This window comes from Girardinichthys multiradiatus, chromosome 18 (genome assembly GCF_021462225.1).
Source record: "Girardinichthys multiradiatus isolate DD_20200921_A chromosome 18, DD_fGirMul_XY1, whole genome shotgun sequence".
Classification (NCBI taxonomy): Eukaryota; Metazoa; Chordata; class Actinopteri; order Cyprinodontiformes; family Goodeidae; genus Girardinichthys; species Girardinichthys multiradiatus.
In genome coordinates, this window is record NC_061810.1 from 26,251,195 (window position 1) to 26,277,770 (window position 26,576).

Sequence of the window (26,576 nt, forward strand, 5' to 3'; positions counted from 1 at the left end):
AATGAAACCTTATGTATTACATTCTATGATTAAATTTAAAGTCGGCGCAAGGTCTTTAACAAATACATTTATGTTAATGGAAGACCAACAAAAATAAAGAATAAATACAATTTAAATTTAGAAGTAGTGATTAAGTAAATATACAAAATTATTTTCTGCCCTTCTGTTCTTTAAAAGTAATACTGGAACTTTGACAAGCTAATGTTAACCTGTTACTTAGCCAGGCTATCTGCTCCGAGTAGTGAGCCTGCAGTAGGCTGTTATTTTACCAGAATACACAATAGCTCTTTTAGCTTCTTACCAACTTGGTTTTCAAAACAAGACCTTGAGCTTTTGTCACAGTTTCCTACCTTGCCATGCATGTGGGCGTTTTGATAAACATGGGTCTGCATATGAGGAAATGAGGGGATTTAGTGGAACATCAAGTCCTGTTACGTCTTTGAAGTATGTGTGTTGCGTTTAATGCACATCTTCTTTTGTATAGTGAGTAGGTATTGGCATCACTAAATGTAGTACCGCATCTTGACCTGGCACTGTATTTGCATACAGGTCACGTTTAATTTATTTGAGTACGTTTTTTTGCATGTGAGAGGATTAGATGACCATCTAGGAATTAAATCTCAATGATATATGAGTACCTAAAAGTTGCTGTAGATAATGTACAAGATCATTTTTAGCCAAATCAATCAGACTGGAAGCAATGTCGTCAAATTCACTTTTTATTTCAAGCATCCCGAGGTGAGGGAAGCATTTGCCTAGTGTAGCTCGATGGCACCTGAATGTGTTTTTACCTGGTCTGTAAGATCTGTGGAGCTAAAACGTGTCTTTCAACTATGGATGCACCGATATGAAAATTTGTCCTGATATTGACATCCAATATCAATATTGCTGTTTTGGCGGAAAACCAATATTTACCAACATTACACATAACTCCCTACCTTTCTGACACCATGAAAAAACGACCACACCACTGACATTGCTTCTCTGCTTCAGCTACACCTTTTTTGGGGTTTGCCATCATTTAGTCCATATAGACAACAGACTGGCAGCTCACAGCAACAGGTGGGAAGCAGGACATGTTACTATAGATACTGTGCATATATAATTGTTTTGCATCTCAGTGGATGAAGTCTAAACCTGAAGAATATTTTAGTGTTTTTAAAAACATACATTTTTTTAAAACCGTGGAATGTCTTGAAACCAGAAACCAGCCCGCACCTGTTTATGACAGACTCTTTCTGGCAAAAAGAAAGTAAATGTTTTACAGGTATTAAAAGGTAGGTGAAATTATATGATCTCGCTGGCATCAGGTGGCTGTGTTGTCTTTTCTGTTTTGTTTTTTTTCCTTAATCTTTGTTGTCACATCAACCTTAAGGTGTCAGATTTCCCCTCTCACCACAGCCTCAAGTTCCTTCATATCTCTCTGCTTTCCCCAACACCAATTCCTCATTTTTTCCAGTGTTCGCAAAAGCTGTCTCCATGGATACAGTTGGTGGCGAGAAGCGGGTGGTGGATATGAATAGCCTTTCTCTAAGAAGCCTCCTGGTTGCCATCGCTGCCCTCATGAAAGCAGCCCCCCTAAAAGCCCCCGATCTACACAATTAGCTCAAGGCTGGCTGTGTCAAAACAATCTGTTGTGTTTTTGGTTAGCTAATGAATTGCTTGACTGACCCAGAAGATGTCATTAACATTGGCTGAACTGTCTCTGTCCTAACAGGTTACTTCATCTATGACTTTCTTGACATGGTGTGCAACCAGAAGCTGATTCAGTCCTGGGAGCTTCTCTTTCACCACATTGTGGTAGGTCTCTCAACCATACAGAAACAACTCGGGCTAAGATGCCTTACACTATTACAATATTTTTATCACTGGTCACCCGAATGGTTTCAACATAGCATAATTACCCAGTGGGTAAATTAGATAATGCTGCACTTGACAGAAGCAATGTGAAAAAATCTTCTTCTGGTTACAAAGATCCAAGAGAGGGAGGAACAAAGAGACAATCACTCCACTGTGTGACCGCCCCCCTTCAACGCCACTCTCACGCATTGAATCTCTTTTCGCACTCTCAGAACATTAAACTCCACCCAGCCACACCAGTTTCACGCTACTGCTCTATCTGCTCTTCAATTGTTATCATATTCCAGTTAAAGTAAGTTGTTATTGTGCCCCTCAGCAGGCTCCCATGTTGACAGACATTTTCCTGGTGGAGGAGTTGGGTTACACTGTGGAAATAATTTAAGGTGAATGGATTATTATCCTTTTCCACCCCTGGTTATGTGACCTACATCCAAGGCCTTGTTGATCTTGATTCTATTGTTGTGTAATTCTCACCACTTAATTTAATCCCTTAAATGTTTATTTCAGGTATTAAATTTGCCTTGTGGGCACCGTATATACATATTTTTAAGTGGTAGTATGTTTATTTTCTTCTTTACACAAAATACAGTAGTTGTGGAGCTATTTCAGTTTTTCAAAATAAAAGATGGAATAGGAAGAAATTCTGAGAGACGTTGCTCAAAGCTTGCCAGCTGCATTAAAACAGCTTTGCTTTTGTGCGAGTGATGGTTGGCCATCCTTTATATTCCACACCATGACTTTCTGTGTTTGGTGACTGAGAAAAAATTCAAACATTTGATTTTCTTGTAAGCAAAAGACATTTGCAGTAGCTCTCTTTAAGCCGACTCACAAACAGAACCAGGTGGGGGAGGGGCAGCGCTCTATTTCTCTATTCTCCGTATAAGTGCAAAACGCCCAGTCACTCCAGTACTTTCTCTGGCATCGAATTAAAGGACTTAAAAGTATAGAATCACTATGAAGGATAATATCAGTTTTATCACCGTAACTTTGTACACTGGGCTTCACGGTGGCACAGTTGGTAGCACTGTTACCTTGCAGCAAGAAGGTCCTGGGTTCAATTCCCGGCCGGGGGTATTTCTGCATGTTCTCCCCGTGCATGCGTGGGTTCTCACCAGGTACTCCAGCTTCCTCACACAGTCCAAAGACATGCCTGTTAGGTTAATTGGTAACTCTAAATTGCCCTTAGATGTATGAATGAGTGTGTGCATGGTTGTTTGTGTGTTGCCCTGTGATGGACTGGTGACCTGTCCAGGGTGTATTGCCTCTCGCCCATAGACTGCTGGAGATAGGCACCAGCTCCCTTGCGACCCACTATGGAATAAGTGGTAGAAAATGACTGACTGACTGACTTTGTATACTTTAATACCAGTAAGCTATCTGTGTCTAGAGAGTCATTTATGGAAAATTACTTTAAATTGTTAAACGGGTATATCTTCAACTAACACACAGTCGGTTTAAAACATCGTGTGGTAGATTGCCTTTTTTGGGCCCAAACGAGAGGTACAAAAACACCAAAACTACAAAATTATTTGTCTCCTTTGGCCAATTGTCTCTTCACATAATTACATTAACTGTATTAAAAGACATATTCTTCCTTGTTCCTTGGTCTGAAATTTAATCAGACCAAACGTTTCCTGTTTTAGGTCAGTTAAGAATAAAATAATCTATTACTATTTGCTAAATGAAAGAACAAAAAGAGATTTTTTGATATTTAGTTATTACATTCTTCCAAATCCAGACGTTTACATACAGTTAGATTACTACGCCTTTAAACAATTTGGGGAAGCCCAGATGATGTCATGGCTTCATAAGCATCTAATTACATCATTTGAGCTGAATGGAGGCTGACCTGTAAGACAACTCCTTAATCACACTGCTTCCTTGTGTGTCATCATGGAAAACATTTCTAAGCAGTATTTCTAAACTGCTGACTTTGGTGCAAGCACAAAGAGCATGGGAATGTCCAGCCAAATGGGTTCTGTGTTTGGTGCGAAATCTGCAGCTTTCTGCCATTTAAATGTGTGCATTATAGTTTTGCTGTACAATCCAGTTAAATCTACTCAAATCAGAAATACACACTTCCTACCTTTTGTACTTCATTTTTAGGACGCAAACCATGTGTTGGTTTGGGAAAATTGCCCCAGCAATGCCCTTGTGAAGCCTGTAAGATTCACAGAGAAGATGGCTTTCTTGCTTTTCATTGAAAGTCTTGTTCTTTTTCTGGGGAGACTTGTGTATGGGCTTTTTTGGCGAGGCCAGAAGGATTCAGATTGTCATTAGGAGTGTGGGAGGGATGGAGACTCGTCTCTCATGTGGGCTTCTCAGAGAGCTCCCTCTTCTCTTTATCCTCTTTGTTACCCTTTTGTACCATCTCTCATTCAGACTTTCCTGCAAGGTCTATTACTGGATTTCAATGTAGATGTATTTCCTTGACTATCATGCATGTTCTATACTATACAGGTCTATACTGACTACTTATGTCTATGTTTCAAAACATTATTTTGCTTTGCATGCAGAAATTTATTAATTTATTCACAAAGCAACCCATGCAGCCCAGGGGCAAAATGTGCAACATCCCTGGAGTGTTGTTTTTCCATTAGTTTTGCACCAAAACAAATAAAACCAGCTTGCCATGCAGTCAGCAGCCAAGTTGACCTGGAAAATGTGGTGGTGTGCGTTGAATGAAAAGTGTTGGAATCTGTGACAGCAGTGGAAAAAAATGGCGCATTTTCTTTCTAGTAAATTGACTCTGCTGATATGTTGACAAACAGCACAAGCTGCACAGGTCTTTGTTTAAACCTAACTAATAAAAACACCTTTCACATACCAGTTGTTCCCACTTCTGTTTCACGCGCTTTAATGTTGGAACATCATGAACCATTGTAGTGTAATTTATATAAAAATGATGCTGCATTGTAAAGGCAGCACCTTAAACCTAACCTATGCTCGTGGCTACTCCCTATTTGACCTGCGTCACCTCACTGTAATCCTATAATATATATTATTGCCCTTGTAACTCCCTGTTTAGGTTGTTTGCAGTAATCTGCACATAGAGATAGCTGAGCTGAATCTTCATGTCTGAAGTCTGTTGTGAGGGTTTGGCTTGTTTTATAAGCAAACACTGAACCAGCAGGCGGTCTGAGGTGAGATTTGCTGATCGCTGTTATTGCAGTCCAGGAGCAATAACAGTCAGATATTCCATGGAAAGTTTTAGCCCTTTTTTTTTTGTCTGTGTGTCTGAAATTGGGATTACAGAGGAAAACGTTGGGCCCTGCCACAGTCACTCAATCCTATTCCACTCCTGTCTAGCATAATGTTGTGCTTCATTTAGGAAACAGGAAGACCTGAAAATACTGACAGAAACAGTGTTTCTTCTTCTAGGGACCTTACCTCCTATATTGGAAAGGGTTTGTTTAGGTTGGGGACACAGATTCTTAACGTAGTGTATAATTATAACATCTTGCAAAAAGGCAGAAGAATCGCACTTTGTTCATAGAACAACATAATTAGGTACCTATTTATAAAGATGCATAGGTAACATGAATAATGCAAACATAAAACACAGCTGCAGTACAAACAAATTATCCTGCTATGAGTTTCACGATGTGGTTTTGATTCGGACCAAAGTGCTGACAAGAGCTGGGCAGCAACATGTTGTAAAAGGTCTTCAGCCTTATTTCCAGAGATTTTCCAAAGAAACCAATCAAGGGACTGCAGATACAAACAAAAGTCCAGATGCAAAAAACTTATAAGAATGGTTCTGCAGGAACATGGAAAAACTCAGCACAAGTACGTGGGTAGAGAACGGGAGGAACCAGCGATGAACAGAGACACCAAACCAACTAATATACTGGGGAAAGACGAAGGCAGGTAATCAAGGGAACTGAGAACAGGTGTGACAGGGAGGCAGGGGAGCAGAAGGAACAGGTGAAACAAATACAAAGGCTGAGGAAGAGTTAAAGGAATAAACAAACAGAAAACACAAACTATGCAAGCGCATAAAGCAGAGGAGGAAATAAAGAACTAGAATAACTATGAACTAAAGTAAACAGAGAAACATAGAAACAAAAACAATAACCTAAGAAATAAACAAGAGCCTAGAGCCTGTTTGCCATGGGAGACCCTACCAGGGGCATTTAGGCCCCAGACAACATAGCCTCTAGGATCATTTGAGCACTCAAAACCCTCCACCACGTTAAGGTGGCGGTTCAAGGAGGCTCTAGGTGATGGGTCAGACAAAGAGTGGTTCAAGAATCCCTCATGAAGAACAAAATATCGAGGCACGTGATGTCGCCCAGTACGGCGGAGCCGGGGTCCCACCCTGGAGCTAGGCCTGGGGTCGGGACTCGTCGGAGAGCGCCTGGTGGCCGGGTTGCTCCTCGCGGGACCCGGACGGGCCAAGCCCGAACGAGAGACGCGAGGCCATCCCCCAGTGGGCCCACCACCTGCAGGGGGAACCGTGAGGGACTGGTGCAAAGAGGATTGGGTGGCGGACGAAGGTGGAGACCTCAGCGGCCCGATCCCCGGATGCTTAGGCTGGCTCTAGGGACGTTGAATGTCACCTCGCTGGGGGGGAAGGAGCCTGAGCTAGTGCAGGAGGTCGAGAGATATCGACTAGAAATAGTCGGGATCGCCTCCACGCACAGCGTGGGCTCTGCAACCCTTCTCCTTGATTCCTAGACGCAGCCAAGGGCCAAGGGCCGGAGGGGGTCTGGTTTGGGGACCAGTGGATTTCGTCTCTTCTTTTTGCAGATAACGTGGTCCTGCTGGCCCCCTCTAGCCAAGACCTACAGCATGCGCTGTGGCGGTTCGCAGCCGAGTGTGAAGCGGCTGGGATGAGGATCAGCTCCTCCAAGTCCGAGGCCATGGTACTCCACCGGAAAAGGGTGGCTTGTCCTCTTCAGGTTGGAGGGGAGTTCCTGCCTCAAGTGGAGGAGTTTAAGTATCTCGGGGTCTTGTTCATGAGTGAGGGAAGAATGGAGCGGGAGATCGACAGACGGATCGGTGCGGCTGCCACAGTAATGGGGGCACTGTGCCGGTCCGTTGTGGTGAAGAGAGAGCTGAGCCGAAAAGCAAAGCTCTCAATTTACCGGTCGGTCTACGTTCCTACCCTCACCTATGGCCATGAACTTTGGGTCATGACTGAAAGAACGAGATCCCGGATACAAGCGGCTGAAATGAGCTTCCTCCGTAGGGTGGCCGGGCACTCCCTTAGAGATAGGGTGAGGAGCTCAGCCATCCGGGAGGGGCTCGGAGTAGAGCTGCTGCTCCTCCACATCGAGAGGAGCCAGTTGAGGTGGCTCGGGCATCTATACCGGATGCCTCCTGGACGCCTTCCTCGGGAGGTGTTCCAGGCACGTCCCACCGGGAGGAGGCCCAGGGGACGGCCCAGGACACGCTGGAGGGACTATGTCTCTCGGCTGGCCTGGGAACGCCTCGGGCTCCCCCTGGAGGAACTGGAGGAGGTGTCTGGAGAGAGGGACGTCTGGGCGTCTCTGCTCAGTCTGCTGCCCCCGCGACCCGGTCCGGATAAGCGGAAGACGACGACGATAAACAAGAGCCCATAAGAATCTAAATTACAAAATAAACAAACGTAAACAATAACTAAAGCTGGAATAAGAACAAATACCTAACCATAACTAAACACAGAGATACTAAATAAGAATCCAAGGGTGAATAATAATAATAATAATACAAAAAAATAATAAGAAAGCAACAACAAAAGGAACTAAGAGTTAGAGGAACACAATACACACAAGGAGATGGTAGAGGGAGGAAAATAAACAAATAAACTTGATGCAAAAACCAAAATAGAAACATCTAGACAAAATAAACCCTCACAAGACACCAAAACCAAAGTCCAAAAGGTCACACCGTGACAATGAGATGACATTGTGCTCAGGTATATAATAAATACAAGACATGAATCAATGAGCCAAAGGGAATACAAAGTAGGTCGTAATTGTGAAATAGAAGGCAGCGATACACGTTTTTTACAAATAAAAATCCAAAAAAGTGCCCTTTGCGTCTTTTGTTTTGCTGCAATTACAGTTAGACGTCTTCTTGGTTGTTTCGACCAGCTTTGCACATCTAAAGCCTGAAATGTTTGCCCATTTCTCTTTGCAAGACAGTTGAGGTATAATCAGATTAGATGACGAGTCTCTGTCAATGTGAGTTTTCAATTCTTGCCTCAGATTTTCAGTTGTATTTCAGTCTTGACTTTGACTAGGCCATCACAAATATGCTTTGATCGACATTAGTGTATCCAATCTTTTTGTCACGTGGGTGAAGATCATCAAGTCAAAAGTATCCGCAGGACAAAACATCTAAAATCACAAAAAACATTACACGTTTTTTTTTTTTTTTTTTTACCTGCTCAAAAGTAAACTAAGCATGAAATATTTCAATTTAACAAACAAATTGAAAGCGGTGTGCAAATCATTGTAGATCCAAATCTTGAAAAGAATTTTGCACGTTTGTCTTATTAAAAGATGGGCATCGAGTTTCTTTACTCCATTCTCAGCAATAAGAACAGGATTTTGGTCACTCTTTCTTTGAAAACACTTGCTCTATTTAGCATAGGTCAATAATTTAATTAAAAGCTGATTTGGGTGCACCCAGGTCTGCTTGTACTATGAAATTAAAGTGCATTTAAAAAGCATGGTTATTAAGAGACGTACCTAACATTTCCCATAATACGATTTTTAATTTGTTTTAGATAATTTTACCCTAATTAAAATGAAATTGAATAAAAATTTTAATAAATCAAGATTGAATTACTCACAGTTGACCTATTAACTACCTAAATGACTTCTGAATCTGTTGCATCGGTTTTTCTTTTGGCGTGTTAAAGTAAACAGGACTGAATATAAATGCATACTAACATTTCAGGTTTTTGTTTATCAAAAATTTTGAAAACCACAAATGGTTTTCTTTCCACCTCATAAATTTGCACTCCTTTCTCTTGGTTTATCACATAAAATCTCAATTAAGCACAGCAATCTTGGTGGCTATAACCTGACAAACTGTTAAAAAGTGAGTACTTTTTTAAGTGAATACTTTCTCAAAGCTGGATTTTTCTCACTGGTTAAGAACCAAAGTTGTTGGTGGGTAAAAAATGGCACTGGGTTAACTTTAGCCTCATTTTCTGCTGACTCTTGGAAATACAGAGCTTGTAAATAAATAAAAAAGTAAGAAGAGCGATTCCACACAGAGGCCAATTACAGAGACGAATTTTTCAAGGAGGAAACCATGTGAGTAGCAGCTACGTCTAATGTTCTCTTATTGAAAATTAAATAATGTAGAAACGACTCAAATCAGTTTTGTCCCTCTGTTCTCTGTTTGCCCGCTAACAGGCAGCAATTGGACCTTTTACAGTCTACAAAAAACCAACCCAGAGCATTTACTCCCTAGTCCCTTAGCCTTCTCCTCTTTAACCTCATAAGGTTTTTATCCAGCTTAACAGAATTATTTGCTTTTATTAATTTCTGTGCAGCAAAAATGAATTAAGAATCAGTTGAGACAACTTTAATGCAGTTAATTAATCAAAGGAGTCTTCACATCAGCTTATTTGTAGAAAAGTCTAACTTAGGCTTGTGACCAAGCAGACAGCTTAATGATGACTGAAATCTTTAAAAGAGATTCATATGTATGCAAAACCTTTCAGCTGAAAACAACGCAGATACTGCATCTCACACTTCAACAAAACCCCTTAAGAGATCTAAAATGTGCCTCACCCACCCGTCTACAGTAGCTATATATATAACACACGCTGCATTGTTCTCCACCCTTGGATCCTGGTATGGCTTCCAAACATTTTCTCCCCTTCTTACCCATCCACCCACTCTGCACCCCTACAAATAGTACATACGTCTGTGCATCAGGTTTGTATGGGAAGGTTTTTTGTCACATTTGCTTGTTCAAAGTGGAGTAAGAAATGTTTCATTGTTGTCAAAGGAGCAAAAACAAAAACAATCAATCATTTATGCATGGCGTTGTTTCTGCTGAAGGGGATGCTTTTAGAGGTTTATGGTGTGACTTTCTTTTAGTAGGTCAGTTTTGAGCAAATCAAAATATAATGATAAAGGAAGCAAACTGTGCATTTTACCATGAAAGACTTGTAGGACTAGATCACCACAAGTAGTGATCAGATGTCCAGGAACTGCTTGGCAATTTAAAATTTAAGAAAACCCCCAAGAATAATTTAAAACCATAAATGTATAATTTACAAGAATGTGTCTTTAATGTAAGATTTGCTCACATACACACTAGTGTATACTTAAATAATTTGCACCTACATTTTGGACCTGTGCATTGTCATTTCATCTCATCCAACTTCCATTTTGTACCTGTAATCACTTAATATCCACATACTGAACCACTGACAACCTGTTTATTTATTTTGCTCTGTGATAAATAACGATAAGTAAACATAACAATGCTCAAATGTTACTAATAGTTTAATTTTATATTATTTTTGGCATATTTTATGAATGAAGCCTTACACAATTGTCAGTGGTTCTGATTCCCATGTAGATTTGTTTATTCTTATGACACAGGAGTGATTATGACCCCCAAACAAACCAAAATAACTCTTAGTGACATCCTGATAATGAATTTATTTTCTGACACACTTAACCACGTCACCCTAAAAGGAAGCAATTAGATGATTAAAGATTACTTTAAATCATCGGTTCTCAAAGCAGGCATGAAATGCCCCCAAGGCGGGTATGAACTGATGCATGGTCAGTACAAAATGTACCAGAGAAGACGGCTCCTTTTTATACATTAAAAAGTTTGTTGCAAAACTACCAAAACTGCAAAGGAAAAAAGGGTGAGGAGACAAAATGAGCAGAACCAGGTCCAAGGAAGAAGCAAACCAGAAACCACATCATCCTCAAAAACAAAAAAAAAGATAAAGGAAGGAGGTTCTGGTTTGGGATTGTGTTTGTTTGGACGTAAACGTCTATTAGTGGGATTGGACAAGCTGAGAACTGTGGGTGTGTTGTACAGTGGCACCACACCTGATGACGCAGGGCCAAAGCATGAAAGAGATGTTAAACACACTTAGATGAAACCCAGCTGTTGTGGGAAATCCTGGGTCACAGCATGTAGTTTAAAGGAGTGTCGGTGGGTGTGCCAGTAGGTCAGAGCAGGAATAACCCAACACTGAAACTAAGTAGTTGGTAGAAAAAAATCTTTCACTGTTTGTGTCTTAACAAACCTAATTTTGTCACTTAGCTGTAGTATTGCTGCATGCGGTCTAGGACCTTTTGAGGCTTTATAACTGATCACCAACCTTTTTGTAATAGATCAGAGATTAAACAAATGGCTATTTTTTTACACTGAAATTGCATCATGAAACAAAGTGATCTAAGCAACAGATAAACAGTCGAACAGGAATTTCCTCACATTATTGAATCAACGTGTCACCTCTACAGGTTGATCTTGTTTGAAGTCAAGTCAAAAATTAACTTCACCCCAGACTTGGTTCAAAAGCTTAGATTCTGTCCTAAAAAATGTTATGGGCATCTAAACTTCTTCGCATAAATTTAAAAACTTTACACAGGGCTAAGAGTTTAGGTTATTTTATTTTGGAAAAGTGCTGCAAACAGCAGTGTTTTCCATCTTGATCCAAAGGAGCCACCAGCGTCTGCACATCTGATTTTCAGGGAGTTTGTTCCAGAGCTGAGGAACTGAGAACTCTGGGAATTTGTGTCTGAAAATGTCTGGAATTTAAACATGAAAAATGTGTAGGAGCCATGTGATTGATTTACAGCTTGTGGGAGCCTCATCTGGTATCAAGAGCTTTGTTGTTCTGCCTGCCATTGTACGGGTCATTGTTCAAATACATTTGGGGTTTTATTTTCTATCTCTTGGCTTTCCTAAGAAGTGATGACATGTTTTAAAAAATTTTTCACACTCACTTCCTCTGAAAGCCTCATTCATAAAAACATTCGCCATTCAGTCATAGATGCCGCCTCAGTAAGAGGAAAGTAATGCATTCTCTTCATCCGATTAGCCCGTTCGCTCATCTAAATTAAAAGCCACACAGTTCTCATTAACCGTGTTTATCATAGTAATTGTGTTTTTGTGAGCATCAGATGTGTGTGACAGAAAGGCTCTGAAGGGGCCTGTTGTGCAGCAGTCAGCAGACTGGCCTCATGATAGCATTTAACACCCCAAGATAACCTCATGTCTCTTCTCAAACTTTGGAATTGCCCCGTGTGTGATCATTGCTATCTAGTGTTTCCTACTCCCTTTCCCTCATCTTTTGAACTTTAAGCCATTTTGTCAGACCCTCCCATCTGCCAATCACCCCATTTTTTAGGGACACCATATGGCTGACATGTCTGTGCTGAATATCCTAGTGCTTTCCTTTTATCAACTTCACTGGACCATTTCCTGTCTGTTTATGGCCACGTTCTAAAGAAGCGTTGCCCTACCCATAGCTGTAGCAGTTTAATGTACTGAGTACTAATGAGCTGAAAGAATCAGAATCAGAATCAGAAAAGCTTTATTGCCAAGTACGTTTTTGGACATACAAGGAATTTGTTTTGGCGTAGTCGGTGCAATACAGTACAAATTAAACAGTATAAACATATCTACAATATAATATAAATATATGTGCACAGTTTTAAGTGAGTGAGAGTAAATATAGAGCAGTATAAGATGCAAGAGCAATACAACAGTGCAGGTGATCATTGTGCAAGTAAAGCAGTGCAAGTAAAGCAGGAGTCCAAGCTGAGCGTTAATGTAACACATAGAGTTACAGGTTACAGGTGTCCTGTCAGCAAAAAAAGGGGGGGTGTGGGGGAAAGGGAGAGTGTCAGGGTGGTTTCCGGGCTTTGTTAACCAGGCTGGTGGCAGATGGGAAAAAACTGTTCTTGTGGCGTGAGGTTTTGGTCCGGATGGACCGCAGCCTCCTGCCAGAGGGGAGAGTCTCAAAGAGTCTGTGACCGGGGTGGGAGGGATCAGCCAGAATCTTCCCTGCCCGCTTCAGGGTCCTGGAGGTGTACAGTTCCTGGAGCGACAGTAGACTGCAGCCAATCACCTTCTCAGCAGACCGAATGACACGCTGCAGCCTGCCCTTATCCTTGGCTGTAGCAGCGGCGTACCAGATGGTGATGGAGGAGGTGAGGATGGACTCAATGATGGCTGTGTAGAAGTGCACCATCATAGTCTTTGGCAGGTTGAATTTCTTCAGCTGCCGCAGGAAGAACATCCTCTGCTGGGCTTTCTTGATGAGGGAGCTGATGTTTGGCTCCCACTTGAGATCCTGGGAGATGATGGTTCCCAGGAAGCGGAAAGATTCCACAGTGTCAATTGTGGAGTCACAGAGGGTGATGGGGGCAGGTGGGGCTGGGTTCTGCCTGAAGTTCACAACCATCTCCACTGTCTTTAGAGCGTTGAGCTCAAGGTTGTTCTGGCTGCACCAGTCCAACAGATGGTCCACCTCCCATCTGTACGCAGACTCATCACCATCAGAGATGAGTCCGATCAGGGTGGTGTCGTCCGCAAACTTCAGAAGCTTGACAGACTGGTGACTGGAGGTGCAGCTGTTGGTGTACAGGGAGAAGAGCAGAGGAGAGAGAACACAGCCTTGGGGGGAACCGGTGCTGATGGTCAGGGAGTCAGAGACGTGCTTCCCCAGCCTCACGCGCTGCTTCCTGTCAGACAGGAAGTCAGTGATCCACCTGCAGGTGGAGTCGGGCACACTCAGCTGGGAGAGCTTCTCCTGGAGCAGAACTGGGACGATGGTGTTGAAGGCAGAGCTGAAATCCACAAACAGGATCCTGGCGTAGGTTCCTGTGGAGTCCAGGTGCCGGAGGATGAAGTGAAGGGCTAGGTTGACTGCATCATCTACAGACCTGTTGGCTCTGTAGGCAAACTGCAGGGGGTCCAGGAGGGAGTCGGTGATGTCTTTTAGGTGTGAGAGCACAAGGCGCTCAAAGGACTTCATCACCACAGAGGTCAGGGCGACGGGTCTGAAGTCATTAAGCCCTGTGGTCCTTGGCTTCTTGGGAACAGGGACGATGGTGGAGGACTTGAAGCAGGCTGGCACATGACATGTCTCCAGTGAGGTGTTAAAAATGTCTGTGAAGACTGGAGACAGCTGATCAGTGCAGTGCTTCAGGCTGGCTGGTGAGACAGAATCCGGACCAGCAGCTTTCCGGGGGTTCTGTCTCCTGAAGAGTTTGTTGACGTCCCTCTCCTGGATGGAAAGAGCCGTCCTCGGCGTGGGTAGGGGGCTGGTGGGGGGGAACTTCAGGGTGGGGGTTGGAGGTGCCAAGGCCCCTCTTGAGGTTGGAGAGATGGGGGTGGTGGATTGTGGCTGCAGCTGTTGGGGGGCGTCGTGGGGGATGGTTGCAGGACTGTCCCTTTGTCTTTCAAAGCGGCAGTAGAACTCGTTCAGGTCGTTGGCGAGGCGTCGGTCGTTGATGGAGTGGGGGGCTTTCGGCTTGTAGTTGGTGATTTGCTTGAGCCCTTTCCAGACAGATGCAGAGTCGTTGGCTGAGAACTGGTTTTGGAGCTTCTCAGAGTACAGTCGTTTGGCCTCTTTCACTGCCTTGCCAAACTTGTACTTTGCCTCTCTGTATATGTCTTTGTCCCCACTCCTGAAGGCCTCTTCCTTATCCAGTCTTAACCTTCTGAGTTTAGCTGTGAACCAGGGTTTGTCGTTGTTGTAACTCACCCTGGTGTATGATGGTACACAGCTGTCCTCACAGAAGCTGATGTAGGAAGTCACAGCCTCTGTGTACTCGTCCAGACTGTTGGTAGTAGTCCTGAACACATCCCAGTCTGTACAGCCTAAACACGCCTGGAGATTCTCCACAGCCTCACTGCTCCACTTCCTTGTCGTCCTCACAACAGGTTTGCAGAGCTTTAGTTTCTGCCTGTATGCAGGAATCAGGTGGACCATGATGTGGTCGGATTGGCCCAGTGCAGCACGTGGGACGGCGTGATAAGCGTCTCTGATGGTGGTGTAACAGTGATCCAGAATGTTGTCCTCTCTGGTCGGACATTTTATAAACTGTCTATATTTGGGGAGTTCGTGGGTCAGATTACCTTTGTTAAAGTCGCCAACGACGATAACTAAGGAGTCCGGGTTGGTCCGCTCCACACTCAGTATCTGGTCGGCGAGCATGCGCTGTGCGACCTGCACGTTAGCTTGCGGCGGGATGTAAACACCGACCAGGATGAACGAAGCGAACTCACGGGGGGAATAGAAAGGCTTACAGTTTATGATGAAGGCTTCCAGGTCTGGAGAACAGTGCTGCTGAATCACTGTCACGTCGTTGCACCAACCACTGTTGAGGTAAAAACAGATTCCTCCACCTTTCGCTTTGCCGGAGAGTTCCGTGTCTCTGTCCGCTCTGTAGAGCTGGAATCCTGCCAGCTGCAGCGCAGAGTCCGGTATTAATCCACACAGCCACGTCTCCGTGAGGCACAAAACTGCCGATGAATAAAAGTCCCTGTTTTTCCCCAACAACAGTTGTAGTTCCTCCATTTTGTTGGGAAGTGAGCGCACGTTAGAGAGAAATATTCCAGGTAACGGTGTTCGTAGTCCACGCTGGCGAAGACGTACCAGCACCCCAGCCCGTTTCCCTCTCTTCCGGCGTTTCACCGCGTGAACAAAGGTGAGCGGAACCTTTGACCAGAATGTCCAAAACTTCCAGAGCAGTAGGCAGAAAAGTGGGAAATAACTCCTCTGGTGTAGTAGCCCTGATGTTCATGAGTTCTTCTCTGGTGAAAGAGCTCCGGGTACCATCACAGAAGACCGTTTTAAAGCAAAAAACAAAACAAAACAATGCGCACCAACACGCCGAGGCGACCATCTGCGGCGCCATCTTGTAGTTGCAAAAGCAGATGTAAAGCGCATTAGTGCCCTGAACAATAAATGTATTCATTGTATGCAAATGCATATGTAAAACCTTGTCACAGATGCATTTGAGTTCCCAGTTTTATCATCCCCAGCTGTGATCCATGAGCATTTTGGATCCCTGTATCATATTTATCTCTATCTCGCCTTTCACATCATCTGAGGAAAGAATGACCTTTTTCATTTTCACATTTTATCATAGGTAATCACCCCCTTTAACTCTGCCAACTGTCTTTACAAATCACCTAAATATTAAATAGGGTCCACCGTCGTGTAAATTAATCTCATTGAAAACACAACATAGATGTAAATGAAGATGCTCTGGTCACATGAGACCAAAACTGAACTTTTTGGGTGACATGTAAAATGCAGAAAACTAACACCCTGAACACACAATACCCACCAAAAAAACATGGTGGTGGCAGCATCATGCTATGGAAGTGCTTTTCTTTAGCAGGGACAGGGAAGCTGGTTAGAGTTGATGGGAAGATTGATGGCGCTAAATACAGGCCAATCCTGGGAGAAAGCATATTGGAGGCTGCAAAAAAACTTCAGACTGGGATACAGGTTCACCTTCCAGTAGGGCAAGCAACCTAAACATACGTCCACAGCTCTGAAATGGTGTTTGAATGGCCAAGACGTAAATCTAGTTGAGGATTTTTTTGGCAAGACTTTAAAATGGATGTTCATAGACACTCTCACCCCTAATCTGACTGAGCTTGATCTATTTAAAAAAAAAAAAAATGGGTTAAAATGTTTATCTCTATATCAGCAAAGGTGAAAACCCAAAAGAGCTGCAGCTATAACTGCAGAAAAGTTTGCTTTAAAAACTATCAAATCAACACCAGACTGTTCAAATAAGTCATTTTCCTTCCACTTCACAGTCATGCACTACTTTGTGTAGCTCGATCAAAAAAATACCCAAGTTTGTGATTATTACGTAACAAAATGTGAAAGCATTTAAAGCATCTTAGTACTGTTTGCGGCAAGGAGAGACAGCATGTTAAAAACTCCCGGTTCCACCCTTCCACCTGTTTGAAGTATGTCTGCCCACACCCTGACACCTCTGACCCCGGCTCCTATTACAGCTATAAGAGACAGCATATGTTATTTCCTTTCTTTTTCCACTGGGTTATAAGTTCTAGAAATAAAGAATGAACTTAACTTTCTCGTAAATTTCTCCCTATTTTTATCCCCCAAGATATCACTCAACGCTTGCTCATTGTGTCGAACAAAAGGCTTGCGACTCCTAAAAATCCTCCATTGTCAAGCCAAACTGGTTTGACTTCCTAAACGTGAGATCATTGTTACTGTTGAAGAGAAAGGGACAGGTAAGGTTATCTACAAAGGGCTACACTGATAAGATATTTTGTGAAACACACAGTAAAAAATGTCCACCAGATTCTAGGGTCGGGTGACGTAGCAGTGGCTGAACAGGTGCAAGCACAAGAAGCTGTTAACCCTCAGTCTTGACTACAGGTTGATGCAACCTGGAAACAAAATCCTGGCCATTACCGCTTTATACTTTCTGGTTCACTGATGCATCGTGCTAACTTGCATTTAGCCTACTGATAAAAATAGAACTGAAACAAAAATTGGGCTTCTGCCGACCACAGAAAAAAATTAAGTACACCCCATGGCTCAATAGTTTCTAGAGCCACCTTCCAGCAGCAATATGGGGATGAATTATGAGACTAATATAATTTCAGTTCACTGAGGTTTGCAGACATTAATTTCTGCTCAGAGCGTAAAAGGTCCACTCAAAGCCTTTCAATGAAGCTGAGGTCAGAACTTGGACAGGGCCATTGCTACACATTTAGTCTTTTCTTTTTCAGAGGTTTTGTTGCAGATTTTCTCCTGTGTTTGGGATCATTTTCCTGTTGATGAACCAGTTTTAGCTACAGATAGTCTTCTATTTTGCTATATGGAGGAGTTTTTGCTCCACTCAATGTCTGCAAGGTGCCCAGGTCATGTGGCGCAAAATAAGCCCTAATCTTCACCCCTCCACCACCGTGCTTGAGAACTGGTATGCTGAAATGTTATTTAGTGACCGCTGAACATGGTACGGTGCATTAAAGCCAAACAGATTTACTTTAGTCGGTGTTTCAGAAGTCACTGGGTTTAAATAGATGCAAACCTGTTAAACCCAAGTCATGCTGCCAAATTACTTCTGAAGATATGAGGCTTTCTCCTGGCAACAAGTCATACTTGTTCCTTTATGTCCTGTTTGTACTGTTATGTACTTTGACTGCTAACCACCCAAATGAGGCCTGCAGAGTGTGCAATGTTTTTGAACTTTGCATCGTCTGACCTTGAAATGAATTCATTCAGATGTCCTGGAAGACTGGTAACTGTTTTAAGAATTTTCTACTTGTATGGAGATCAGATTGTTCGGGATTGAGGAGCAGCTATAATCCCTTCTCTAAAGTCAATGCTGATGTCTTTCCTTCTTGCCATTGTGCTAAAGCTCACCTGTATGCCACAGGCTAAATAAACTCCTGCTTTTAGAGAGGTAATCACACCTTCCTGTATAGAAGGAGCATGGGTGTACTTAGGTTCCATAGTTGCACTGACAGTCACAGGAATAGTGACTGTCAGATCTCTGTCATATAGAGGGGGTTTGCTTCTTGAGCAATTTGAAACTGAAACAAAGAGGTATTTGTTTTCTGAGTACTTCCAGAGAGAGCTTTGTTGTACATTCCAGGTATCACCTTTCTGTGCAAAGATGTCTCTGTTAATCTGCTGATGTCTCTGCGGGGGTAAAGTGAATCCAGGTAAGGATTGCTCCCTTCTGTGATGTTGAAAGTTGTTGATTTGTAATGTTTTCTCTATTGTCATTTACTCACCCACCCAGTTCACAGCCAGTGTGTTCCTCTTGGAAGTGGAGGTCCCTCACCAGGGTTTACAGGAGGACTAATTGAGCCCACGGGGAGGAAGATGCACAGAACAAACATGCCGCTTTGTTTTCCTGGAGACAAATAAAAACGGCCTATATGAAGCACTGTGTGGCGGAAAAACTAACATGGTATTTAACCCTGAGCACCCCATCTGCAAGCTGAAATAAGGCAGTGGCGGCATCATGCTATGGGAAATTTCTTCTGCAGGGACAGAACAGCTGGTCATATGTGATGAATGGAGATAAATACAGTGCACTACTGCAAGAAACTCTGTTGCAGAGGTTCACCGTCCAGCAACCCCCTTCCAACAGTCATGGCTCCATGAATAGATAGAAGCATATTCATTTGTATTAATGTTCCTGTCAAAATCCAGATCTAAATCTTTTGAGAATTTATGACAAAGTTCTCCATCTTATCCTACTGTATTTGAGCTATTTTAATAAGAATGGACAAGATTTCCACTGGAGAGGAGCAAAGCTGGTGGAGATTTATCCCAAAAGACTTGCAGGTGCTACTGCAGCAAAAGGTAGATCTGAAACATATTCATTGGGCCTGAGTGCAAATGCATGCCACACTATTCAGATTTGATGTACTTTGTGTTGGCCCTGTTTATTTAAGTAACATGGCTTTTAAATACTGTTATATGTGAAAGTCATGATTCAGCAGAGCTTTATGCTGCAAATCCATCTAATGCTGGGTCAGCCCCATCATGATAGGTGGAGAGGTTGGTGGGGGGATTATTGTGAGCCCTCTTCAGTGCAGGGTGCTGACAACAACGCAGGCATCAGGTCTCTTTGTTTTTCCCACAGTTGCGGGGTCCGTTCTCACAGAAACATCAGGATCGGTTTTTAGGGACGTTCTCTCTTTGTTTTTTCTGCATGTGAACGTTCATTGTTCTCCTTATGCACATTGACTGCAGGAGGCCTTGAAAAGATGACATATTACTTAAGTTGAGGGTCTTTTATCTCTGTGCGAGACTTTATCTGTGTTTATTGGCGAGCTTTGAATTATAGAACATATAGTAAAAACACCAATAAAAATACCAAAGATAAAACCAAAGATGTGGAAAACATGTTATGTAGTCTTTTCAAGAAACCATGGTAGTTGCCTAACCCCACGGCTGAAGGGCTTTGATCCATGTCAGCTTCGTTTACTGCATTATATAGTAACTCAAAGTCTCTGTTATCAAATCATCTTATCTCTGACTTGTATAAGGGTTTGTTTGGACCTTTGCAGTCCTGTGTTCTAATTAGACATTAGATAAGTCCGCTTTTAAGACCCGCTTGTTTTTGTGGTTGGAGATGTGGTCAGAGCTCCTGTCTGTGTGTATTTGCAAGCAAATGGAGCAGATTGCACACTCCTAGGATTTATTTATGTGCTCTTTACGTTTGCTTTGGTCCTGACTGCACGTGGATTTGTTGTTTTCATAACTTGGCCCACATCCCTCCCTCGCATTATGTTTTTGTGGTAGGTGTGTTGGGTTCAGTCTCATCACATCTGCCTGATCACATCTTTGATTTCCACCTTCTAAAAACGGAAATCTAAACCTGCTTGCTAAGATACATTTTGTCACTGTGTTAAAAATATACCATGGTACTGCTACAATGATGTTTGTTGACTGTTACCAAAGTAACCTGCGGCATGGTGGGTTGTGTGTTATCTTTTCCTCTTCTTCTCTGTGTTAACTGGAGTTGTCCCTGGTGGTCAGGTGTAGAAAATGGCACTATCTGCCTAGTGAGCCACCTAAACGTAGGATTATTGGAGATTATTTTAAAAAACAAATTCTGCAGAGAAGACTTAAATGACCATTTATTTGTGGTCAGTGATGATTTGTTTGGTCACTAAGCCAATAGATGACTGAGCCAATGTTTGGCTGCCCTTGGCTTCCTAGACTTTGATAACAGGAAGATCTTGCATGGCTCATCTATTGAGGAGATCTCAGATTCAGCATCAGAGAGAGGAATGTCACAAGAGACTGCCTGACCAGCAGTGTGGTCCCACTTATTTTGAGAGAGCAGAGAAAAACCATCTGTGCATAACTTACATTGCAGACTTTCATGAGATGAATGGTTCTCACTGACATTAGAGTGATTACAGCTCCCAGTCTGTCATTATATGCTGACGACAAGTTGTCTGACTTAGAGAGGGAGTTCAAAGTGCATGAAAATGTCAGCCTTTTAAAAAAGTTTCTTGCATGTAACACTAAGGTTTTTTTTGTTGGTGCTTCAGTTGTTCAAATTATTATTATTATTATTTTTTCTGGCACAAGTGGCCTTTTATTTTTGACAGTAAGTAGACAGGAAAGAGGGGTAGAGAGAGGGGGAGACATTCGGTAAATGTCACCGGGTCCGGGACTCGAACCCGGGACAGCCGCTTCAAGGACTATAATACAGTGCTTTACAAAATAATTCAGGCCCTTGAACATGTCCCATTTTAACCGCAATACCAACACAAAGAAGTATGTACAGGGGTTGGACAATGAAACTGAAACACCTGTAATTTTAGTGTGGGAGGTTTCATGGCTAAATTGGACCAGCCTGGTAGCCAGTCTTCATTGATTGCACATTGCACCAGTAAGAGCAGAGTGTGAAGGTTCAATTAGCAGGGTAAGAGCACAGTTTAGCTCAAAATATTAAAATGAACACAACATTATGGGTGACATACCAGAGTTCAAAAGAGGTCAAATTGTTGGTGCACGTCTTGCTGGCACATCTGTGACCAAAACCGCAAGTCTGTGTGATATATCAAGAGCCACGGTATCCAGGGTAATGTCAGCATACCACCAAGAAGGACGAACCACATCCAACAGGATTAACTGTGGACGCAAGAGGAAGCTGTCTGAAAGGGATGTTCGGGTGCTAACCCGGATTGTATCCAAAAAACATAAAACCACGGCTGCCCAAATCACGACAGAATTAAATGTGCACCTCAACTCTCCTGTTTCCACCAGAACTGTCCGTTGGGAGCTCCACAGGGTCAATATACACGGCTTGGCTGCTATAGCCAAACCTTTGATCACTCATGCCAATGCCAAACGTCAGTTTCAATGGTGCAAGGAGCGCAAATCTTGGGCTGTGGACAATGTGAAACATGTATTGTTCTCTGATGAGTCCACCTTTACTGTTTTCCCCACATCCAGGAGAGTTATGGTGTGGAGAAGCCCCAAAGAAGCGTACCACCCAGACTGTTGCATGCCCAGAGTGAAGCATGGGGGTGGATCAGTGATGGTTTGGGCTGCCATTTCATGGCATTCCCTTGGCCCAATACTTGTGCTAGATGGGCGCGTCACTGCCAAGGACTACCGAACCATTCTTGAGGACCATGTGCATCCAATGGTTCAAACATTGTATCCTAAAGGCAGTGCCGTGTATCAGGATGACAATGCACCAATACACACAGCATGACTGGTGAAAGATTGGTTTGATGATCATAAAAGTGAAGTTGAACATCTCCCATGGCCTGCACAGTCACCAGATCTAAATATTATTGAGCCACTTTGGGGTGTTTTGGAGGAGCGAGTCAGGAAACGTTTTCCTCCACCAGTATCACGTAGTGACCTGGCCACTATCCTGCAAGAAGAATGGCTTAAAATCCCTCTGACCACTGTGCAGGACTTGTATATGTCATTCCCAAGACGAATTGACGCTGTATTGGCCGCAAAAGGAGGCCCTACACCATACTAATAAATTATTGTGGTCTAAAACCAGGTGTTTCAGTTTCATTGTCCAACCACTGTAGCTAAGGAGGGAGGAAAATGAGGCATTATTTACATATAAAAATCAGAAAAATGTGGCGTGCATTTGTATTTAGCCCCCCTAATGTGATACTTTGCAAAATAGGTCCAGGCCAGTCACATTAGATGGAGTGTGTCTGACAATCAGTGTTTAAGTTACCACAGAGTTTTTAATGGATTTCGGTCAGGACTTTGACTTATCCTGATGGAAGGTGAACATCTTCCTCAGTCTTTTGCAGGTTTGCCCTGTACTTAACTGCTTTCATCTTCCCATCAACTCCGTACAGCTTCCCTGTGCCTTCTGAAGAAAAGCATCCCCACAGCATGATGCTGCCTCTACCATGTGTAACTGTAGGGATGGTGTGATTAGGATGATGTGCAGCACTTTCCTTCAAGGAATTTTCCGTCTACCCATCATGACTGCGAATGGGAATTCTTAATGCTTTCTATTTGCCACTCTTCCATAAAGACCAGAATTGCATAACTTGTAGTTTGTTTTCTGATGTCAGTTTAGGTAGACAGCCTTGTTGCAGTTAAACTCTGTTTAAAATTTGTCCACAACTTTCTCCCTGACCTTTCTCCATTGTTTCTTGCCCATCATGATGCTGTTTGTTCACTAATGGTAGACTGGCTCCTAAACCGACTCTCTGTAAATCACATCTAAAAAAGCACTTTTATTCACTAGCTTTTAAATCATTTTCAGAGTGGATTGTCATTAAAATTGTTGAATTAAAATTGACTCGTGGTTCTGCTCCCTAATCTTATTCTGTTTTTTTTTTATAATTGCTATTTTGTCTTTTTCGGGTTATAGTACGGTGTCTTTTTTTCATGTGCAGCACTTTGTTTGACGGCTGCTGTTTTTAAATGTGCTCCATAACAAGGCCTTTACAAAACAGAAATACTTAAACAAAGATTACATTACAAACACATTGATTAATGAGATCACTCCTTACAGCCATGCAGTTTCATCGAATTTTACTCCGGGGTAACCGGGCAAAGAATGCTATATACAATTTGATGGCGCACTTTTAAGATTTTATTTAGAAAAACATGTTGGAAACCATGTATAATTCCCTTCCAGGTCACAGTTATTTACTACCACCACTATTACTATTTATTACATAAAATCCCAACAAAAGTAATACAGGTTTGTGGTTATAATGTGACAAAATTTTGAAACGTTCAAGGAGTGTATTATAATACTTTTTCAGAGTTCCTTATTTCTTGGATGAATATGACTCTGCACTGTTTTAAAGATGTATTGACATCATATTTTAGAGCATTATCCCCTCAGTGAACCTTTTCCCCCACAGCATCTAGATGTTTGAGGTTTTTGCAGGAAACGAAGCGTGCTAAGTAAAACAAACCTTTGAACCATAATGTAACATGCAGTAAGGGAGGATGTTTACTGCTCCTCACATGTCCTGTTGCTTAACCAACAATGAGCAGCATGTAACACACTCACACGGGACACTCATGGATAAGCACAAGTAGCCCTTTCAGCTAATGGTAAAAGTCATCCACTATGTCAGAGGCTGCACTCTGCAGTGAAAGGCCTGAATCTTTGCTTTTATTTAATCTGTCATTGTCTGTAAACATTCCAGTCAAGGTGGTAATGATATTTGGAAGCACACAGTAGCTGTGTGCTGTGAGTGAATGGCGCTCTTCCCCATGGAAAGCTGACTCAATGGGATGTTTTCATACAAACACACCTCTGTCAGGTGTCAGGATTTACAGCTGCTGTCACTTCTTTAGGTGACGGTTTGGTCTAAAAATCCGTTTTTGTCCAACTTTTCAGCTTTAAGGCAACGGGTAGGGATAGGAGAGTCATCCGTTTTTAAGATGTTGCTGCCACCTTGTGGAGTTTTTCTGTCTGTTACACATCATAGACTTTCATAAGCACCTTTCAGCAGAAAGGAGTGGTAGGAGCATTGACCTTCGAAAGGCATGGATTTCAAAACATAACCATACAAAGCAAGGTCACCGCCTCCACACCATCAGATTCACATAACAGGGTCATAGTTTGCAACTTGATCAGAATACATTTCCCTTTGAGATGCATTCACTCACTTATTGGTTTAGTATTTCAGATGTTAGACCAAGCGTTTTCTCTTTTAAGCTACTTCTTTTTATAAGATTTTAACATTTCTATTATCTAATCTTCCATTTCATCATTGTATTCCAGTGCTTTTCAGTGCTCAGCAATCTTTACTACCCATAGAACCATTGCATTTTACTGCTATTTTTAAAGATTTCTAAGACTGGGCAAACATTTCTAAATTCAGCATGTTCAGGAGAGGTTGAAAGGTCGTAAGGATAAAGCAGAGCAGTTTTACTGTAATGCATTCCTGCTATCAGTTGTAGTATAAGTCCCTTTTTAAAAGCTGCCAGAGTGAAAGGTTTTTTTGTTACCACAACCAGGGAACCAGTTAGGCGTGGTCAAGCTGAAATTTGCTCTATTCCAGTCACAAAAAGATGGTCCTCCAAGGTTTAGGTTTTTTTTAGTTTGATAAATAAAACTGACGGTCAACATTTGAGTGGGGAAGGAACAGCAATGACTTCAGCATGTTAAGATATTTCTCTGAATAATGGGGGAAATTTTCTGAAGCCAGTGTAACTCTAATTTCCTCTCCCTGTTTGTGTCACTCTGTAGGTGATCACCTGCTTCGGCCTCTCCGTGGTATCATCCCGCTACGTGGGATTCGCCGTGGTGGCCTTGCTGGTGGAGATAAATTCCGTGTTCCTCCACCTCCGGCAGATCCTGCGCATGGCTAGCATGGCGACGGGCACGTTCTACCGTGTCAACAGCATCATCAACCTGGGGACGTACGTGATCTTCCGCATCAACACGCTGGCTTGGATGACCCGGTGGCTAGTGCTCAACAGGGACAAGGTACCCCTGGTGGCCTACACGTTGGGCAGCGTGGGGATGGCCATCATGACCGTCATGAACATCATCCTCTTCTGTCGGCTGCTCAGGAGCGACTTTTTAAAGAGCAGCACCCGGGAGGCCAAGAAGGAGATGTAGAACTCTGCGTTAGTGCCTGGGATCTGGTACCGTATTTGCCTGTGTTTTAACATCCTCAAAGCTGGGAGAAGGAGATGAAGAGACGTAACCACTCTGTAAGTGTAATCAGACAGCCTCACTTTTAAAAACTGACCTCGCTCACCTTATGCTGGTGGAAACTTCTTTAGCTGCATTTTGGCATCGGAGCTTGTGTGCTTCTTCTCATGAAGAACACGAGTCCTTTTAAAAGTGTCACCAAAATGTCTTAATGTCCCAATCATCTTAAAATGTAGCTGAGGATGGGTGAGGGCACACCTCCTATAAAACAGATCCTCCGGCACTTACTTATACAGCCACCCGGAACAGAAAATATTAAATATCTTCAGGAACATCATAAATATATCATTTAGTTCATCTACTTTATATTATACACACCTTATGGTGTTGATTTCTTTGTTGTTTTTACCCACTGAGTAAATGAATCTTCTTATTGTTTGACTTTGGCTCTGCATAGGTGAATGTGTTTTCCACCAAATCTCCTCAACTAAAAACCGCCTGCTACCTCTGAACCGGTTGCTAACTCCCACTTTTCTGACAGTGTTCAGGCTTGAAAGAAAAATGCATGTACAGCGCCTGCTCTCCACAGGTTTTGTTAAACCAGTTAAAAATGTGTAAAGGCCTTAAAATAAATTCCTCTTGTCTTTTCTTGCGTTCCTCTAACTGTAAGCTTTGGTGGGTCCTTATTTTCTCTAACTTCCAGTGTTTTTAACCCTTATTTTTACTCTAGACTCTAAATATGGACAAGTTTAGGCAAGCATTGATTTTCTTGTATGCGTGTTTCCCATTTTGAAGGGTAGCTGAGAGAAATGAGCCTTGGTGTAATGTCATCTTTATACCTCAGAGAAACAGGAAGTCATGGCTTGCAGGGTTCTTACATTTCCTAACACTTTCATTTTCAATCCACTTCTGGATTTTTCTCCATTCTGAACATTTAAGTGCAAAATATTAACCTTTAAATGTCAATCCTAAACTATAGGTCAAATAAATCATGAAAACACAGTGATAAAATTAATTTTGATTATAATCGTGGTATAGAGCACAGTTTGTAAACTTTGTTACCTTTATTTAGTTTGTGAAGACTCCAGTTTAAACTGAATTGAAAATCTAAAGTAGGAAATGGACATTTTTTATTATGTC

General features: G+C 42.5%; 1 protein-coding gene across 1 annotated transcript in view; it reads left to right on the top strand.

Annotated features, from left to right (window-relative positions):
- Positions 1-26,084, top strand: part of tlcd2 (TLC domain containing 2) — a 35,199-nt gene extending 9,115 nt beyond the window's left edge. Inside the window, exons 3-4 of the mRNA XM_047391543.1 lie at positions 1,718-1,800; positions 25,026-26,084. Of these exons, the coding sequence (XP_047247499.1) occupies positions 1,718-1,800; positions 25,026-25,400 (458 nt within the window). The 3' untranslated portion in view covers positions 25,401-26,084. The remainder of the gene's footprint in view (positions 1-1,717; positions 1,801-25,025) is intronic.
- The last annotated feature ends 492 nt before the right edge of the window (positions 26,085-26,576 follow it).